The 21,272-nt window shown below is 42.1% G+C and overlaps 2 protein-coding genes across 3 annotated transcripts in view; one reads left to right on the top strand and one right to left on the bottom strand.

Annotated features, from left to right (window-relative positions):
• LOC119966149 (dynein heavy chain 11, axonemal-like) overlaps positions 1–1,508 on the top strand; it is a 622,669-nt gene extending 621,161 nt beyond the window's left edge. For both annotated transcript variants that reach the window (XM_038797431.1, XM_038797432.1), the window contains one exon: positions 840–1,508. In XM_038797431.1, coding sequence (XP_038653359.1) covers positions 840–1,087 — 248 coding nt within the window. In that variant the 3' untranslated portion in view covers positions 1,088–1,508. The remainder of the gene's footprint in view (positions 1–839) is intronic.
• Positions 1,392–21,032, bottom strand: cdca7b (cell division cycle associated 7b). Its single transcript, XM_038797433.1, has 11 exons — positions 20,927–21,032; positions 18,975–19,079; positions 14,312–14,431; positions 11,667–11,801; positions 10,421–10,696; positions 8,224–8,298; positions 7,155–7,340; positions 6,775–6,903; positions 5,584–5,733; positions 4,039–4,175; positions 1,392–2,156 (listed from the first exon to the last, which is right to left on the bottom strand). Exons 2-11 carry the CDS (start codon positions 19,077–19,079, stop codon positions 2,129–2,131), a joined length of 1,341 nt encoding a protein of 446 aa, XP_038653361.1. The 5' UTR covers positions 20,927–21,032; the 3' UTR covers positions 1,392–2,128.
• Positions 21,033–21,272: the final 240 nt, after the last annotated feature.

Raw genomic sequence — 21,272 nt, 5'->3', positions numbered from 1 at the left:
ACCTTAAATTATATCAGTTCTTGTCATGAAGATATTAAAAAAAAGAGCCACAAGGCTGCCCCTGGGGACTTTGGGTGTGAGAAACTACTGGAGAAACGTGGGCTTTGCAAAATGGAACAGAAGGACCAGAGAGATTGTGGAAACTATATTTTGCAGTTATATAAAATGGAATAAAAAGATGCATCTGGTGTATTACTTGAGTTAAACTGGTAAATATGAAATATAGATTCAAACTAGACTTCATTCAAAGAACAAAGAAAAGTACAGCACAGGAACAGGCCCTTCGGCCCTCCAAGCCTACGCCGACCATGCTGCCCTTCTAAACTAAAATCTTCTACACCTCTGGGGTCTGTATCCCTCTATGCCCATCCTATTCATATATTTTCTTCTAAATACCATGTTTCTATAAGGGGGGGGGTACAAGCCTACTGCCAGCCAATTGCAATTCAAAATGGGTAAAATTACCACGCAAGATATTCACTGTCAAAATTATAAAACTTCAGATGCTTTGCTCAATCTTGATAAGAGATAATGGTATGGATTGCCAACATCTAGGAACACCGATCGTAGGGTTTTTGAATAAAAGAAAATAAAATTAAAGCCACTTATGACAGGTACTTAATTGAAGCAATTTAATTTATTAGTTAAAACTGATATCAAGCAAATTGTAAAAAGGGAAGCTGGGGTGGGCTAACAGCAGTGTTTCGTAGAGTATCTTTTACGTATTGAAATATTCACTGTTAATGCCAAATATACAGTTAGATTGATGGTTTACCCCAGGGGATGAGAGTATTTCCAAAATGTATTAAGATGCATTTTTATATTTGACACTATTTTAGGTGCAAGATGGGACATTCAAAGTGGCATAATTACAGAAGCACGTCTTAAAGACCTGACTCCCTCAATGCCAGTTATCTTTGTACGGGCCACTCCAGCGGACAGGCAAGAGATTAAGAACATTTATGAATGTCCAGTTTACAAGACCAAAACCAGAGGCCCTACATATGTCTGGACTTTCAATTTGAAGACCAGAGAGAAGCCTGCCAAATGGATTCTAGCTGGAGTAACATTGTTGTTATCTGTTTAGACACAAAGCATTAACCTACCAGCATTTAATATGTTCTTGGAACAGCATTTACCAAAAAAGCCTTTTTATTTTGCTGGACTTTACCAGAGATTTATGTAATCAGTAGGCAACAGTCCAAAAAGGTGTGACTCTAAAATTGGTTTCATAAATTAGGAATTCACAATAGGGTAGGTAACTAATCAAATGGATTGCAGATTACTCACTTGTAAAATGCCTTATTTATTATACTAGAAAGAAAATTAATTATCTGGATAATGGTGCAAAGTCTACAAGCTAAAATATGAAATGCAAAGTCCACGGCAAGTTTATTTTTAACAGTTTTAATGAAAGATTGTGCATATATATTGGTATTTTCTTCCATAAAATGTCAACAGAAATTGTAACTTCCATGCAGCATATTAAATTTTTTTTAAATCCTAAATTTTCTGTTTATTCAGTTTAACATTTCTTTAGTCAAAAACCACTAATGCTTTCAAGGATTCTTGAATAAACAGAGAATGGATTACCAAAACTAAATGTAAAACCATGCATCAACACCAGTTTGCTTGACCCATCTCCTTGTGCTTACATTGTATGCAACGAGACACAAAACAGTAGTTTGCATCTGCGCTGCTGCGTAACACACTGGAACAGGATTTAGTGTTGATGTAGTCCATGTAAACATAACATTACCTTAGAATCGCAATAATAAAAAATACTTGCAATATGTGTGATCCCTGACATTGCAATTAACATGGACTAGATTCTTTTAAGATTTAACAAAGGATTTGAATGAACAAACAGCCAAAACCCAAACGTTTCAATTATTAAGAAGTTTCATTTTACATTTCACTACCGACCGCATTTACATTATTTTTGCTAATTATTTCCAAGTTCTGGTAATTACCAGTAATTGTAATATTAAAATAAAATGTGCTTTTTATACATGTTGCTTAACAAAAACTCCAACGGCCATTTTACTAAACGAGCTGCAAGAGGCTTCTTAATTCTTTAAGGGTCTTGCATTTTTAAACCTGTTTACAGACCCCAGTAGTTGCTGTTTCAATCTTCAGTTAGTTGCTTCTGTAAGCTAAAATAGAAGACAATAATTAAAAAGTTGTCAATTTCTAGTCCTCATTAACTGATGAGTTCTTTATGGAGGTTATATTTTACAACTATACAAGAAACTTAGTTACCAAAATTGAACAAGTCAGTCAACTTTGTACTATCATTCTGAGACTTTTGGGACTAAAGGTGACACGTTTGCATTATCTCAGCTGGGATTACATGCTTCCGAGATATGATCCCAATTTACTCCCTATATGATACAGTATACCCGAGATTGCAACTCATTATAGGAATGAGTATCCTATCACACTCCCAGCACACACAAACAGGCCAGAATTTTCCTTTTAAAATTCTTCATCGTGACCTGTACAGACCAAATTCAAGCCGCTGTTGAGTAGGCTAATCTTAACCAGAATGTTGGTAGGGTTTCTGCAAAACATCCTCATTATCCATAGAACCATACAATCCCTGCAGTGCAAAAGGAGGCCATTCAGCCTATTGTGTCTGCACAGACCCCCTGAAAGATCACCCTACCTAGGTCCACTCCCTCGCCTTATCCCCGTAATCCTACCTAACCTGCACATCCCTGGATGGTAGGAGAACATTTTAGCATGGCCAATCCACCTGACCTGCACATCTTTGGACTGGGAGGGGAAACCAGAGTGCCCAGAGGGAGCCCATGTAGACACTGGGGGCGAAATTCTCCCAAAACGGGAGAAATCGTCAAACTGCCGTAAAACCCGGGCGGGTTTTACGGCATCGCGCCCCTTCCCGACGGGGGACCGATTCTGGTCCCCCGTCGGGGCTAGCAGCCCGACGTCGGAGGCTCCGACAAGTCGGGCTTAACGAAAATCGTTAAGCCCGCTTGTCGGACTTAGCGCCGGCTGACGCGTCATATGACGTCAGCCGCGCATGCGCAGGTGGGAAGACTCCACCCGCGCATGCGCGGGTGACGTCATCGCGTTTTTGCGCGAAACCCGCGCATGCGCGGTCCGGGTTGCCCCTCAGCCGCCCCGCGTATTGATACTGCGGGGCGGCGGAAGGACAAATAGTGCGCGGGCATCGGGCCCGCTGCCCGCGATCGGTGGGCACCGATCGCGGGCCCATGGCACCCTTGGCACGGCCGTGGTACTGCCGTGCCAATCGGTGCCATGGTTATTTTTTTCCAGGTGGTCACGACGTTTTTACGAACGGCAGGACCAGGTGTGTTTGCCGTTCGTAAAAAGGTCGTAAAGGGCTGGGACTTCGGCCCTTCTAACAGCTGTGAATCGCTGCCGGCCGTAAAAAAACGGCGGCAGCGATTCGTGTCGGGATTTCGGCGGGGGGGGGGGGGGGGGGGGGGGGGGAGAATAGCGGGAGGGCGTCAAAAAAGTCGGGAAGGCCCTCCCGCTATTCTCCCACCCGTCGTGGGGGGGGGGGGGGGAGAATTTCGCCCTGGGTGAACATGCAAACTCCAGTCACCCAAGGCCGGAATTGAATCCGGGTCCCTGGCGTTGAGAGGCAGTAGTGCTAACCACCATGCCACTCCGTGTCTCTGGGGACAAAGGAAAAAAAATTAAAATCCACTTCCAAATAAATTCAGTAATTTGAATTTTACTTGGGTAGAGTAAATAAATTATAGTTCTTATAGTCAAATAATCTACCAAATGTAGGCTCACGGAAGAAGTGGCCACTTAGAAGAATGTAAAACGTTCATTCCAAGGGCTCACATTCTATTTCTGTAAATCTGACCAGCACCTTTTTCTTCCTTGAAGTAGATTCTAATGGTCAACAGGTTGGAGAATGGAGTGGTAATGATACAATTCCCAATTATTTCCAGTGGTTGTTCCAATGTCCTGCCATAATTTCTGAAAATAAAAGTTAAATATCCAGTTTTCAAAACCAAATTAACTTCACTCGCCTACCTTTCCAAATAGGCTTGAACATTGTCATATCCATAAAATTTTGCCAAATGAACAAGGATGCCAGTAGCACAGCGTCCATCCCGACGACGACAGAAGCTGCAGTTACAGATCCCTCTGCAAGGAGGGCAGACCCAGTCCTGCGCAAAGCAAAAAAAAAATATTAAGCGGTGTGCATGATAAAAATAATACTTAAACTGTCTATCTGGCAAGATAATCTAAGACTGAAAATCCTCTGGGTTTGAGATCCTCACATATTGTCAGCTCAAATAACAGGACTTGCCTTCTTGGGAACTCGGCCATTGGCCCCACTAAGGTTTGGAGTGTCAGTGGGACATCTGTTGATTTGCATGTGATTTACTAGTTGCTGCGGTAGGGGTCAGCAGGCTTTCGCCCCTGGTTTCCACCCAACCCCTGAAAGAAATCTGGAACCCCTTCAGTGACTCCTTTTTACAAGGAAGAACATTTCTGAAAAAAAAACATTGCTTCCACATTTGAGAATTCCTGCCCTGGGCAGTTGCCGTTGTGCAGGTAAGGTGGATCGGCCATGCTAAATTGTCTCTTACATGTCCAAAGCTGTGCAGGTAAGTGGGTTTACGGGGTTACAGGGAAAGGGCAGAGGAGTGGGCCTGAGTAGGGTGATCTTTCAAAGGGCTGGTGCAGACTCGATGGGCCAAATGGCCTCCTTCTGCACTGTAGGGATTCTAAAGGACACAACTTCCACCATCTCTTTAAGACCCATAGAAATCCCAGCATCTCTGGTTCCCAACTCAATCTGGGCCATTTTCACAAGAATTAAAGCGGGATTGCATTTCCTAGAATTTGATGGGAAACAGAATTTCAACACTCCTGCTTAGGCAAGAGTACAATATCAACTCACGTTGACCGCTGACCTACAAATCCAAATCATGTATGCATGTTCTACTGGATTCAGTGGTACAGGATCAATGTCCAATTGAACAAACATTTAGAGGTTCAATCCTGATTAATTTGTTCACAGGACAGAAAAGTATGTTATACTGTTACGTAAAAGCAATACAACCGGTTTAAGGATTCTCAAGTATGTTGCCTTTCAGGTGTTACAAAATAAAGTTCAGTTTAATATATTTTAAATGAAATAAAATCATAATAAATTGGAAGAAAACAATGATGTGATTCAGCGGAAAAAAGTTGAAGTCTGCTTTTGGGCACATATACCCACTGGCATTTTGCTGGGGTCTTTTTGCCCACCCCCCACCGGCCCAAACTCCCCTAGCACTGCCGGCTTGGCACCTGGTCAGTACCACCCACGAGACCCCCCCCCCAGGTGCCGTCACACCTGGTTCACATATGTGGAAACCGGTACTAAGCAACACCTTGACAAGACCTCGCTGGAGTGGCCGTTGACTCACGGTCTGAATTGTGCCCTGTATCTCTTCCCAATTGTAAAAATAACCAACAGTTAAACCCCAGATGCGTTTCTATGTAAAAAAGGATGAGTCATTAATAAAAGTTGCCCAGGCCAACCAAAATGGATCATACAGTGCTGTTAAATATGTACAAACTTACAGGGTTTAGAAGGGCTGATCTCACATTTTCACCATACCGATTGCGCAGACAGGGTCCACAAAATTGTCCCCTCACGCCATAGCAATCTTGACTACGGCATATTGTTTTTGTATCTATTGTTTTCTGTCGGCACTGATGGCAGGTGCTGCCCTACAAGTAGAAAGGAACAAACATTTTTCTATCAATATGACAGTGGAAAAAATGTTTTAGTGACAGACTAACTCAATAGTAACAGTCAGAAATGTGGTAGTAAACAACAGATTTCTCAGTGCGGCGGGCATTTCACAGATTTCATAATCAATTGTCACCCATGCAACGATATAAATTACATTATCTGCACAGATGTTCATTCACACTCGGAATTAGTAGCTGTAACTAAAAGGAGGATGCAAGCTTTTTTGGAAGGATTTACAATTAAACGGACTTTGAATTAGTTAATATGTTTGTGTGGAACTAGCCATACTATTAGCCGCAAGATAAAAGCAAATTACTGCAGATGCTGGAATCCGAACCAAAACAGAAAATATTGGCCAATCTCAGCAGGTCAGACAGCATCTGTGCAGAGAGAGGGGAGCCAACGTTTCAAGTCTGGATGACTCTTTGCCAAAGCTGTAGAGAATGGGAAAAAGGGTCAGATGTATACTGTAGTGGGCGTGGAGCAGTGGGGCTAGATAGAGAGCCAGCGATAGGTGGAGATTGCGAAGTAGTCATGGACAGAAAGACAAAGGGAATGTAAATAGGGGTGATCAAAGCTAAGAAGAGTGCTGATAATTGCACATTAACAGATCAGAACATGTCAATAGCAGAACAACTGTAAGCAGTGTGTGTCAAAGGTCAACTCGGACCTGAGAACAGATGGTCCAAGAGGGTGGGGGGGGAATACAATGGTGAAGGAAAAACGGATTGATGGAAGAAATGAAAATTAATTGATAAAAATTAAAATGGGCTAAAGGTGGAAGAGAGTTCACCGAAACTGCTAAACTCAATGTTAAGTCCAGTCAAACATTAGCCATGACGGATGAAAAATATCAGCCTTCTAATTCCAGCAATACAGCCTCAAAGCTATATCAAATCTCACAATTATGAAAGCAACTAATAAACAATTTTATTTAAAGTCGAACTCTAATACTGTGGTTTGAAAAGACGTTATTAAAACACCGAGGGTCAGTTGTACTCAAAGATATGAATTACCAAACAACGATCATAAATTTTATCTTTAACGGTGATGGCAACATTTTCCAAATCCTCTTCGGTTATGTCATCGGCAGGCCTTGGCTTGCCTTTTGAAGATCTTCGTCTCCTTTTGCTCAAATTTCCATCCTGTTAAAATACATCACTACTTAAAATTTCGAACACAACTAACATGAAATTTGACAAATAGTCCAATTGCTGCTTAAAAAAATAAAGTTCAATAGCTTTGTAGCAGCTAACTTATTTCAGAACACTATGGCTACAAGTAGAAAGGGGGAAGGATTTTGCTGTATTTCATTCTACAAGATTACATTTGCATTGTCTGGGACATTTCCGTGCAATATATCATAAAAATCAATTTAAAAGTATTTTATAGCTACCTCAACAAAACAGTTTGTCAGATCAGCTCTCATGCGGAACTTTTTCACTTGGTTCATAAGTTTCGTTGGAGAAATTGCAAACTTGTCAACAAAGAAACCCTCGGGGGGCCTTGCATTTCTGGTTGGATTGACACGGCGTTCAACCTTGCCTTCAGCAAACGTCCTCTTTGGAGTCCGTTTTGGTTTCTGGAAAGAAAGGGTGCTACATTTAAGAACAAAGAAAATTACAGCACAGGAACAGGCCTTTCGGCCCTCCAAGCCTGTGCCGACCATGCTGCCCGTCCATTTAAATATGGATCAACTAATAAATATTGTGTACATGGTCCAAAATAAGGTTGAGTGTTAAAATACAATAATAGAAACTGTTGACTGTCAATTAACCACCATTTACCTCTGTTCTAACATGGCAGTTGAGTCCTTGGGTTAACAACTAACAGGAACATCAGCATCTCCAACACTGCAGCACTCCCTCAGTTGAATCCATAGAATCCCTACAGCAGAAGGCCATTCGGCCCATCGCGTCTGCACCAGCCCTCTGAAAGAGAACTCTAGCTAGGCCCGTGCCTTGGATCATGACCAATCCATCTAACCTGAACACCTTTGGACTGTACAGAAGTGCCAGCCTCGATTATATGCTTATACGTTAATTCAGTGGAGGTGAAACCACATATTTCAGACTTGAGAGGAAGGATGCTACTATTAAGTCACTACTGACATTTACATAGTTTCACTAGTCACATGGCTGCTTTCATTTCGACATTTTAATTGGCCCAGCCTGATGTGACACTTTTTAAGTTTCTGTTCAAACAGTCAAAGATACTGAGTTTGTATATGTTCCTTCTATTAAGAGTAAACGGCTTTAGTGCACAGAATTTCTGTAGTTTGTTCAGTTTCTAAAGAAAACCATAATTCCGAAGTCTTGATAGTTAAATTTGACTAGATTACAAATTATCCAATTACTAGAATCAATGATGAATCAAGACCACATTTTTTAAAGTTGCAATTTCATCAAGAGGTGAAAGACTATACAACATTATAATGTACATTAGACAATACAAATTAGACTTACTGGAGGTGATGAAGTGCATACTTTCATTGGAAAGAGTCCTGGCATTGTTTTTAATTCTGCCATTAGTTTAGCGAGCTAAAAAAAATTAACAGATTGAATTGTCATTTAAATAACATAGCACCAATAAATAGGAATCCATAAAGCAATCACCAGAACAAAGACTTTAAAAGCACAATTTGCAGGAACATGAAAGACTGAGAATGATCACAGCAATAGGCTCTACTCACCAAAAGATTATAATAGTCGGACAGGCAATATTAGTATATTCCCCAATCACAGCTTTCCCAATTGTAATGGAAACACTACTAATGACACTACATCTCTCGTGTCCCACGGTTATCCGATTTCATTCTTATTTCACCAGGCTAAGCAACCTCCGCAATAGCTAGCACTCAAAAGATACCCACGCACAAAACAGTACAATGTTTAGCTCAAATTTCACTGCTTTTTGTTTTAAAAGAAAAACAGACGGTGAAGGAAATTTAGGCCAGTTAAAGTAAAATCTGAAATGGATTTAGGAATGGTTCAAATCCAAGAGTGAATAAAAGGTGTTTGGGTTTCAAAACTCAGTGTTAATAGCTACAGTATGTTTTTGATAAATGTAAAATATTACGATTTAATACATCCACGGAGCAAAAGTGTAGGACTTTAAAAATTTAGTCTGAGTCTCTCATCGTATAGATTAAAAATAGCCTTAAAAAAAAGGAGCTGCCTTACAACCACACTCCTGCTATAAATCAAGCAGAAGACTGATAGAAATCAAGCAGAGGTCGAGGAAAATGGATCCCGATTACCAAGTAATACACTGTATTCACAGTTAACAAGTTCTCCCCTATCTAAGAAAGCAAAGCCAGGGAATAGATTCCAAGGCCGCTTTGATCTACAAGATGGCCGGTATGGAAGAGGATCTTGAGGCACATTGGCAGATGGAACTCTAGACATAGATTATGGTCTGGACGCCCCCCACCATAGAAATATTCTTGTTCCTGACCCACTATTTTTGTGGAGTGCAGGCAAGTTACCTGAAAAATTCAAATAATGCCACTGATATCCAAAACGGGAATCTCCAACTGACACTAGAAGGTTGGGCAGTCAACATTGGAGGTTTCCAGCGGGAATATCCTGACACTTGGATGTCTGCCCTGCATTTTTCATGTCTCATATATAGATACTGTGCTACAGACTGGCCACATGCAGTTTCACATCAATTGTTTCCTACACCTTGTCATTAACAGTCTATAATATATATAAATAATATATATATATATGGATATTACTGGGCTGAGAAGCTATTTTCACCACAAGGAACGAGGTATGGAAATACGCTTAGTTCACTCGCTGTTGACTAGTAAAAACAGCAAGAAAAGTCAAGTTATACATTCACAGACCTTTAATCATTTTCCTGGAGAGGGAGAGTGAAGGGAAACCACTGAAGAAATATTGTCGGGGTTTGTCAGCTGTCAAGAGAACTCTGTTGCCTTTTGTGCCAATTAAATAGAAAGGCTGCGTTCTGGTGATACCAGTCTGAGGCAAGTCAAACTCCAGTGCAAGGAAGGTTCCGGCAGTGGCAACTTACTTAGAACATAGAACATGCAGTGCAGAAGGAGGCCATTCAGCCCATCAAGTCTGCACCAACCTACTTAAGCCCTCACTTCCACCCTATCCCCATAACGCCTCCTAATCATTTTGGAGACGAAGGGCAATTTAGCATGGCCAATCCACCTAACCTGCACGTCTTTGGACCGTGGGAGGAAACCGGAGCACCCGGAGAAAACCCACCCAGACACAGGGAGAACATGCAGACTCCGCACGGACAGTGACCCAGCAGGGATTCGAACCTGGGACCCTGGCGCTGTGAAGCCATAGTGCTATCCACTTGTGCTACTCTTGTAAGGCTTGCTTAAAAACTTTCACGTCATTTCATTAATCTTTGAAACAGGCATATTATTACACTCCAAACAGTGGTTGCAACTATATGCTCTCCATTTGAAGTTTTAGTAGTGTTTTTATTTGAAGCTATGCTGTTGAAAAAGGGTGCTGGAAAAGTAACAATTTGTTTTTATACAGCAATGTTAACATCCTAAAACATCTCAAGTGACTCTACAGGTGTAACCAGATAAAAAGGCAGCATCATCATTTCCCATTAACTGTCCATCAATTTCAAAGCTAAAACTAAGATGTGGAAAATACTCCTAACCATTTCTTTATTTTCTTTGATGTTCATGGCCCTCTTCAGTAATACATTAGAGCTTTTCTTTCTGGACCCTAAATCATCATCTGATTCAGACTCAGAATCCTGGATCTCTTGCTCTTTTCTTTTCACTGGTCGCCTTGTAGGAAATTTAAATGCCACACGCAGTCCAAAATGGCCTTTCTTTGGTGTTGCTTCCATCTCACTTTCTACAGAAGATTCATCACCTTCATCATATTCAGTGAAGCCTTCATCTTCAGTCTCCATTTCCGAACTCTCAGACTGGAAGAAACACAAATTAATTACAAAAAAGCTCACAAGAACAAGGCAAGCAGTCGGCGATTTGGCCCCTTGCGCCTGCTCTGCATTTAATAAGATCATGGCTGATCTGATAGGAACAAATATAGAGAGGCGATGGCTTTGTAGTCAATAGACTAGTAGCCCAGGGGCCGAGGCTAATGCTCTGGGGATTGGGGCTCAAGGAATCCCACCACGCCAGATGGTGAAATTTGAATTCAATAAAAATCTGGAATTAAAAGTCTAATGAGACCATGAAACCATTGTCGATTGTTGTAAAAACCCATCTTGTCCTCTAATGTCCTTTAGGGAAGGAAATCTGCCATCCTTACCTGGTCTATATTCTTACATGCCCTTTGCAATGGCCTAGCAAACCACTCAAGGACAATAAGGGATGTGCAATAAATGCTGGACCAACCTACAATGCTCTCATCCCATTAAATAACTTTTAAAAACACATTTACAATGGAACACAGAAAGGTTCAAGACTGCCTCCATGTAATTTTGTGCTTAAATTAGACTTGATAACAAGATTTCTTCATGTTGCGTTTGGTATGGAGATGGAATTGCATTTTCTTTAACTGATGCTAGTTACCTACATCAGACCCAATACCTGCTCTTCAGGAAACAACTAATCTCGCAATACTCATTTATGTTCTGGATTGACAGTGGTAATTTTGGTAGAACTCCCATAGCAGGAGCTGGTTTAGCACAATGGGCTAAACAGCTGACTAAACAGCTGAACAAGGCCAGCAACACGGGTTCAATTCCCGTACCAGCCTCTCCGAACAGGCGCCGGAATGTGGCGACTAGGGGCTTTTCACAGTAACTTCATTGAAGCCTACTTGTGACAATAAGCGATTATTATTGTTATTATATGCTAATCCCCCAAGACGGGAAACAATATACACAGAAAGCAACTAGATATTAATTTAAGTTTTATTGCATTTCTTACCTTCAAATCCGTATTGCCATTAGATTCAACAGTACGTTCAGGGAACCCTTCAAAAACATAATCAGTTGACCAACCATCTTCAGTGAAAATTTCAATAAGCTCTTCTGTAATAAACTTGGACTGGAAACTGGGAGCCTGAGTCAAAAGAGAACAGAGAGCAAGAAGTCCAAATAATTAAATTTGTTCAAGCTAGTTTTGCAACTTTTAACACCAACTTTGAATATTTAACAAGGATCTCTGCTTCACTTTTCAAATCCAGTGCCATTCCTGCAGCTCTAAAAGATAAACCATTTGGATTTGGAGCAGGTTTTAGAAAAGGGAAGTGGTCACTAACCTCATAGGGAATTCTCAGTTGTTAAGCATTTGTATTTTAGCTATGCTTAGGTGGTGGTGTTGGGGGGGTGGGGGGGAAAGAGAGAAACTCCTGCTAGCAGGGTGCAAGCCAATGAAGAGAAGCTGGCCTGTAGCATTCTAGAGCCAGCCACCTTTCCCATTTACTGTACAAGATTTGAAGCAGGTTTCAGACGATTGTAGTCAAAATGAAACAAGAAGATTTGGAGTGTACAATTTTGAGCGTGCTGTCTCGGTTCACAGGCATGTTTCAGGCACTGACTGCATAGCTCAGCATTTAGTTTTGGTTCTTTAAGATAGTTCATCACTAGGTTTTATAATGTTTGGCTTCCTAGTTGTCAAATAGAAGAGGAAAGACGTTGTGGAGGCAAGTCGGCGATCTCCTTGATTAGTTCTCGGGTGCTCTATGGATCACAAAGCCAAGATCCTACAGGCGGGGCAAATTGTCATGGGGTGAAGTGTTGTAACACTGCAGCAGAAGTACTCTTGTGCAGTTGATTCTGAGTCATGTTATCTGGCAAAGACAAAGCCTGGCTATACCGACTTGGGAACGGTTGATAATACATTGAGCACCCAAAATCAAATACACTATTCCCAACAATTGAAATACCTCACCGAGGGGAGCACAAATTTAATATTTTAAGAATCATTAACAAGATAAAGGTTATGAGGGTTGTTAAGAATGTTTTCCTACTTTGACTGGCTGAGGTAAATACCATGAAGTCCTTTAAGAGAAAATAGTATAAACAAGGGGAAGATAAAAGGAACAGACCAATTTGGCTCCATCACTGTGGAGCTGGATGGGTGACCTCCACCTGTGCGGTAAACTCATTATGGTTCTAATTCTTGTAGGAAGGAGTTAGTGATTTGGAAACAAATTTTGGAAAGTGAAACAAAGTGGGATCAGTCTAGATGACAAACAAAAATTTCTGAAAATGCACGGATCTGATAACAGCTGTTGAGAGAAAGGATATATCAGGTGTAATCTGTTGTCAGGGGGATTTGAACTCCAAGTCCAAATGGATTTGATGAAAATCAATCTGCTGAGTATTACAAAGCATTGGGTTCAGCCACATTGTTTTACATGAATCCAAATACTAAGGTACCAAGACTCTCACCACATTGTGATAGTACGCTGTGGCCTCACTTACCACAAAGAGGAATGGGCCATGTGGAAATGACAATAACAAACTCAAATCTTTCTTGGGAGGCAGGAAGAGAAGATCACGGATTTTGAAAATTTGGGGTCGGGGTTAGAGGGGAGAAGTTAAAATCCGATTGACTTCTCCACATTCTTAACATGGAAGCAACCATCTGGCTCGATGGTCTTATCTACTGGATGCTGGAAACCGTCAAGTCTTCAGAGTGCTCAGTGGAACTGCCAGGGCAGTTTACTTTGCAAAAATGTTTTGTTTTTGTAATTAAATTTAAGAGTACCCAGTTATTTTTTCCAATTGAGGGGTAATTTAATGTGATCAATCCACTTAACTTGCACATCTTTGGGTTGTGGGGGTGAAACCCACGCAGACACGGGGAGAATGTGCAAATTCCACATGGACAGGATCGAACCCGGGTCCTCAGCGCCATACATAGGCAGCAGTCCTAACCAGTGTGCCATCATGCTGCCCGTTTACTTTGCAAAATTACTTTGTGGATATTAACACAATTATTTTATATAAGATTTTCAATGCAAAGAACAAAGACACCATTCAACAGATTAACTAAATATCAAACAAGTGAACAAAAAGTATGAGGAGGGGGTACAATGGTGCAGTGGTACTGTCACTGCAATCCAGAGACTCAGGGTAATGCTCTGAGGACCCAAGTTTGAATCCCACCACAACAGATCTAATGTGATTATGAAACCATTGCTGATTGTGGTAAAAACCCATTTGCTTCACCAATATACCTTAGGGAAGGGCTTACTGCAATGTGGTTGACTCTTAAATGCCCTCTAAAATGGCATAGCATGCAAGGATGAGTAGGATGGGCAATAAATGCCAGCACACCCAGCGATGCCTACATCCCATGAACAAATATAAATAAATGCAATATTTTTAATTAAACTACTTCACACAACTTGTCCCATTTATTGTATCAAAACAAAATTACTATACCTTCAAAAGCAGAGGTACACTACTTCACATCAAGGGTGGAAGAGGTATTTATTTATCTTGCCAATCACATTTTAAACCAAGCTAAAATCAACATTTTGAGAAAATAAGAGGCAGGGAAGGAAACTTTCCAGAAAAAAGATTCAAAACTTTTTATAAGTTCCATTTACGTCAACTTACACCCGTGCTCTGGTTCAGTTCATCAGCATCATCATTAGGTGTTGTGGATTCAAGATCTTGAAAACCCCAAAATTCATCATCACTTGGTGCCTCAAAGATGTCTGCTATTAATTTTGGTATCTGTGAATATAGAGGGAAAATAATCAAACAGAACTGCCTCAAAGTGGCATGCTCAAGAAATGTATCTTGATTGCAGCTTTACTCTCTTCATAATGACAATTTATTTACAGTAACCTGCAGATCTTAATGGAGTTAGCATTGGAAACATTAGCTTGCCGCAGGATGCCTAGGCAGGAATAAAGAGGTTAAAGTGCATTTGTGGATGCTAGGTATGAATGGGGTTGCACTTAGGTGAATGTTAACATTGTTGAATAACCTGCAGAAAACCATTAATCTAGTTCACAAAGAATGATCTTTTCCTTAAGTGAGGTTAAGTTTCCCAGCATATGCTGTTGCTATTGGAAATTGAAGAAAATTGGTTGGAAAAATGTATGCACAAGTTGCCCTCTGGATCTGCACAACATGATTTTAAAGAGAAGAACTTACATTTATATAGGACTGTTCACAACTTCAGGACAATCACTTTACAGAAAGGCCCAGAAGCAGCAACAAGATACTAATTATATAATCTATTAGCAAGTCTTGACTAAACCTGCATGTCATTAAAATCGATTACCATAGCGAACAACGTCAACATAATGCATACACACTTGATGTTTCTAATGTTCAGATCTCTAAACCAATAGCAAGTATAAATGTAAACTTTTGTATTTCTATTCTAAATTATGTTTTTAAAGTCACATCAACCCCAAAATACGTTTGTTTAAAAGTGTATAATAATTCTGCAATCTCAGGAACCTGTAACAATTTCCATTGATTAAATTATACAACTCAGCACTTCCAGGGACGTCAGAGAAGAGCAAATCCCATGAAAATTGGATCCTGGCTGGGTCTATGCTTTTGTTGCCTTTTACCCATTTTTGCAGGGGAGTTTGATGACCACACGCTTGCTGTGGGCTTAGGGAACTGTAACTCGACGGAGTCATGTCGAAACGGCTGACAAAGAAGCCTAACTTGAAGAAGGCTCAAGAGAGTAGCCCGGCGAAGGGCGATGAAGATGGGAAGATGGTCGCCGCACCCATTACTTTAGCCACATTGGCTGAAGTGATGGTGCAGGAGCTAGAGAAATCCGGCAAGCAAATGGATGGGCAATTTGAGCAGCTGGCAAGGAGAAAAGAGAAAATGAAATGAAAATCGCTTATCATCACAAGTAGGCTTCAAATGAAGTTACTGTGAAAAGCCTCTAGTCGCCACATTCTGGCACCTATTCGGGGAGGCCGGTACGGGGATTGAACCGTGCTGCTGGCCTGCCTTGATCTGCTTTCAAAGCCAGCGATTTAGCCCTGTGCTGAACCAGCCCCCACTATTGAGGAGGCACTGAGTCTGGTTCAGGAGCAGGTGGCAAAGAGGTTGAGCGAGGTTAAAGCACAGGGTGAGACTTTGAAGGGTGTGGAGGAAGCCCTGTCACAGTACGAGGATCGGCTAGCCTCATTGGATGCTGAGATTGCAATGGTGGCAGATAGCGACAAAGGCCTGAGGCTGGCGAGGAGGGATCTGGAAAACGGGTCAAGGTGGTTTAACCTCAGGTTGGGGGAGCTGCCGTAGGGACTGGAGGGCTTCAAGCCGGCTCAATACTTTGCAGAGATGTTTTCTCGGTTGGTGGATGGGGATGAGGTATTCCTCCTCCAGAATCAGATAGAGGTCACCGGGAGCTCAGGCAAAAGCCAAGGCCGAATGAACCGCCCTGAACTGTCATTATCCACTTCCAGAATTACCAACAGAAGTAGCGGGTCTTGGAGAGGGCAAAGAAGATTCGGAATATCGATTGGGATGGGCACACGGTGCGGATCTATCAGGACATTGGGACCAAGCTGGCGAAGAGGCAGGCTGCATTAAACATGGCAAAAGCTGTTTTCTACAGTGAGGGCTTGCAATTTGGTTTGCTGTACCCAGCAAGGTTGAGGGTCATCATGGACTCAAAGGATCACTTCTTCAGTACACTAGAACTGGCAGAGGCCTTCATCAGAGAAAAGACGTTGGGGCTGCTGCGAGATGTGCTGTTTGGGACTCTTGGTACGAGGGGAAATGTGTGTATTCTGTGTTTATACCTTTGTGGGTTAAGTGCTTTTGGTCTTGTTTTGAAGGGGGGGGGGTTAATAAAGGAGACGGTCTGGTGTGTTATAGAATTTACAGTGCAGAAGGAGGCTATTCAGCCCATCGGGTCTGCACCGGGCCTCGGAAAGAGCACCCCACACCTCCACCCTACCCTCGCAACCCCACCGAACCTTTTTGTACACTAAGGACAATTTAGCACGGCCAATCCACCTAACCTGCACGTCTTTGGACTGTGGGAGGAAACCGGAGCACCCGGAGGAAACCAACGCAGACACGGGGGAGAACGTGCAGACTCCGCGAAGACAGTAACTCAAGCCGGGAATCGAACTTGGGACCCTGGAGCTCTGAAGCAACAGTGCTAACCACCATGCCACCTGCAAGTGTTCTGGAGGGGAAAGAGGCTTGTTAATGATTCTGGGGTTTGAGTATGTGGGTGGAGAGTTTGAGCCAGAAAGGAAAGGGTATTTGTTTTTGTGGGGGGCCATGGCTGGGAGCCACTTGGATGTGCTGAGAGGGGAGGCTAGCGAATGTGAGTGGAGTTGGGGAGGTGGCTGTGGTTTGCTGGGTGGGCTACAATGGGCGTAGTTGTCTTGTTGGGGGGGGGGGGATTAATAATCCTGTCCAAGGTTTATTCTTTGTCGCACCGCAGGGTGGGGCCGGTTGCCATCTTAGGTGGGCCTGGGATTTAGGCAGGAAGGACAAGTCACGCTGCCGATGGCTGTTTCGGGGGGTTGGGGGACGGAGAGAACCCTGACAAGGTTGATCACTTGGAACTTGCGGGGCCTAGTAGGGGGCAAGGGCTCGGCTCCCCTCCCCCTCCCCCCTCCCCCCATTTTAAAGGTTTGGGGCCAATGTGGTGGTCATGTAAAAAGCTCACCTTCGGGTGCGGGGCCAGATCAGGTTGTGTGTGAGCCAGACTTTTCACTCAGAGTTTGATAGCAGAATTCCCTGCTTGGCCAATGTGCCTCATACAACAACCGCACCACGGTCAAACCCAAAAACTTCCCCAGAACCGTAAATAAGTATCTCCATTCAACCCTATCGAAGGCCTTCTCTGTGTCCAATCACACAATTATCTCTGGCTCTCACCCCACTGCCAGAGCCATGTTGAGTAACTGCCTCATGTTAGACAACAGCTTCTTGCCCTTCACAAAGCCCGCCTGGTCCTCTCCCACCACCTCCAGGAGGCATAGCGCTGACCTTAATGCCAAAACCTTAGCTAGAGGTTTTACATCCACATTAAGCAAATAAATCACCCATCAGTTATGCCCCCTCCGACTTCCTGCCCCCAGAAACCCTATAAACAAATTACAAAAGGCACATTTAACATTTCTAAGGCATTCCACAGGAACATCATCAAATAAAATCTGACGCTGATGTACACAATGATTATTTCCAGCATTTTCTGCTTTGAGAGTAGGCAACGTCTGTTGACAGAGAATTCTGACAAAAGGTTTTAAACATTAACTCAGTTTCTCACACCCCAGCTGCTGCCTGACCTATTGAGTATTTCCAAAATGTTGTTTTTATTCCAGATTTCAACATCTGCAGTGTATTGCTTTCATGCATGAATACATTAGGAGGCAATCAAAAGCTTTGGCATGTCCATTTTATGGAGTATCCCAAAAAGGGGTGCAAAGCAGTGAGCATTAAGGAGATAATTCCACAGTTTAGGGCTGAGACAGCTGAATGCACAGGTACCAGCAATGGCAAAATAATCAGAAATGTTTATCAGAATTATCAGAGCACAGAGACGGTGAAAGGTTGTAGGGTTGGAGAAGATATGGATGAACGAGGTGAGAAAGATTCGGAAACAAGGATGAATTTATTTTTAAATGAAGGATTTGCCAATTTGGAAATCAATGGGGATCAGCGAGCACAGGAGCAAGAGGTGAATGAGACAATCCTTGGTGAACTCTGCATTTCCCCAACTTCAGCCTGTTATTCACCCTCCATATATTTCACTCTACCATTAGCAGCTAGGTCTACTGCTCTGAAATGTTGCCCCAAACTCTCATTTCATTAAACCACGCTATTTAACCTTTGGTCACCACCCGTGTCTGCTTCTTTGGCTCAGTGTCATTTTTTTTTTTTGAATGGTTATATTCCTGCGAAGTGCCTTGGGACATTTACTATGTTAAAGGCTCTTTAGAAATAAAACAGCATCCTTTTATAAAGATTTTTCCTTCACTAATTCAGCTCAAAAAAGCGACTGATCCTAGTATCAACTTGCCACAAGTGTGCACTATGTTTTACTGGTTAGAGCAAGTAAGATTCCTTAGTTTACGGCGACTTGCCAGCTTCTGGTGAATTCATTCCATTGCTTCATTTTCACATATTCTGAACCAGAAGCATCCGTCACTTCGACAAAATGTATAAAGATGTAGTCAGAACATTAAGATAGCCTAATACTTCAGTGAAATTGTTGACAAAACAATTCAATGGAAAAGTTCCTTATTCCGTATTTATTTTTTTATTGTTTACTTACATATTTAAGATGGTCACATCTATTCCTAAAATCAGCTTCTTGAAAACCCATAAATTCTTCATCATCACTCTGAGCATTAAAGATATCTGCAACCAATTTTGACATCTGTGAATGAGAAAAGGGACAAACTGAATTTTTCCTTTAAGCTTTAAACACAAATTAACTTTATAATCCCTGGAAATATCTACTACATCATTGCTGCCTACGGCGCTGAGGACCCGGGTTCGAATCCCGGCCCTGGGTCACTGTCTGTGTGGAGTTTGCACATTCTCCCCGTGTTTGCGTGGGTTTCACCCCCACAACCCAAAAGATGTGCAGGATAGGTGGATTGGCCATGCTAAATTGCCCCTTAATTGGAAAACATTGGGCACTCTAAATTTTAAAAAAATATATCTACTACATAAAGGATATATTAAATTTTTTTTAATGAATTGAGCTGCAATTTTTTTTAATAAGCATGGAGAAATGCAAATATAATTCTTATAATGGTTCCTTGTCAAGGACAGGTCTCTGCATATGAATATGTAGCTTCTAGCAAGCTTAAGTGAGCCCCATTGCGAGCCCAACTGATAGTCGTCAATTGGTTATTAGAATAATTTTTAGCACATGTAGGATTGTTTAGCAAGTGCTCCCAATCGCAGATTATGTTTTGCAAGTACAGGTTGGCACCCCAAGATTGGCTTCAATGGTAATTTGATAAATAAGACCTGAGCCACTTGCTCAGCACACAACCCTAACGTCAAATTAGGCTGATTCAAAGCTATCCTGTGGGTTAATGGTTACCCTAATCAGATTACCGGTCACGCAAACTCATGAATGCACCCAAGGCTGCCACTCTCAGAGTTGAAAGTGCCCAGTCTACCTCAAATTACTCTGGAAGGTATTTCAAAAATTTAAGGAACAGGTGAAGCTAGCCCTTTACATTGCTATGCAGTAGTAATACGGGTACAAGTTGTATTTTCCACTAACAAGATGCTTCCATCAGCCAAAAGGATGTCCTGCCTATCACACAAAACAAGTAACGTGGTATATGAATCAATGCCAGCATGATGCCAGGTATGTAGTTCACACATCCCAATGACCAGCAGATCATTTCAAATGGCAGGTCCCTTCGGCTTCTTTCAAAAGGCAAAACACTGACTGTCTTCACAAAATATTCAGCACAGAACATCTAATGTTAGATATGATTCCACAATTAGGCAACACTTGCTGAACAATCCTGTGTATGCTAAATATTACACTTACACCCAATTTAAGATTGTCAGACTCACAATGTAGTTTATTTACACTTGTTAGATGTTGCATATATTCATATGCATATACATGAAGCTGTGCTCTGCCAGCAAAAGAAACATATCCATACATTGCATCGTTTTGTAAAACAATATTCAGAAAAATGATATGGGTTACAAGCGAAACAAGTTAAAATCAACTGAAAAGGAGCTTCCTGTTATTAAAACTTGCGGTTTACAAACACAACATAAACAAGAAAACCGACTACCCAAGACCAAAATAGCCCGCACTTTACTGAGCTGCTGCAGATTGATAAAAAGCATCAGTAACTGACAGAACACATGCACAAGTCTCCAAATGCAAATAATCAGGCATCTTGCTGCGCTACTGCAAACATACTTAAATCTGGCGAGCGCGCGTTTTAAATGAAGTGTGCTCCCACGAAATAAGGTTTAATTTTTTTTCATTGTAATTTTAAACTAGGTCCCGAGTGCCAATCCAGTCGCTAGTTCACCGGGGCTCTTTGTAGAAGAGGCGTGAACATTTCGCGCCAAACCAGCCAGTCCACCCCCCACCATTGTTTACAAAACAAAACGCAAAAACAGATTTAACAAAGTGAGGAAAAGATATCAAAACTGTTGTACGGGCCGACCACTCCCCGAATGACAATTGTAAAGCGGTCGCGGGGTTGATGCTGCACAACGAGCTCCTGCACTCACCCTCGCTGCTGGTCCTCGGAGACTGCAACAATCAGGGACACCTGTATAACCTTCACTCCGATACCAAGACTGAATGGAACCCCGCGGGACAATAGGAATGTTCCATCAGCGGAACGAGAGGGGGGGGCAGAGCAAATACCAGCTCTCAATCCTCGCAGAGACGGCGTTACTAACGTTACTGTTCGCTGCACGCCGATCCGTCTTTTCCTAAAGTTCTACCGGCTAATTAATTTTATGACTGACGGAGTTCACATTATATGCCACACTAATTGTTGGATGACTTGACTCCCCTCTGATGCGCCAATGGTGCGGCCCTGCTGCAGGAACGCGCGCTTGTCTTTTTGGC

This window comes from Scyliorhinus canicula, chromosome 5 (assembly GCF_902713615.1).
Source record: "Scyliorhinus canicula chromosome 5, sScyCan1.1, whole genome shotgun sequence".
Classification (NCBI taxonomy): Eukaryota; Metazoa; Chordata; class Chondrichthyes; order Carcharhiniformes; family Scyliorhinidae; genus Scyliorhinus; species Scyliorhinus canicula.
This window is presented reverse-complemented; position numbering and strand designations above follow the sequence as displayed.

Coding starts and splice junctions, on each gene's coding strand:
- cdca7b (XM_038797433.1), bottom strand. CDS start 19,079: ATGTCAAAATTGGTTGCAGATATCTTTAATGCTCAGAGTGATGATGAA. Junction 8,299..10,420: donor TCAAAGAAAATAAAGAAATG/GTTAGGAGTATT, acceptor AATTTTTTTTAG/CTCGCTAAACTAATGGCAGA. Junction 6,904..7,154: donor TGACAAACTGTTTTGTTGAG/GTAGCTATAAAA, acceptor GTATTTTAACAG/GATGGAAATTTGAGCAAAAG.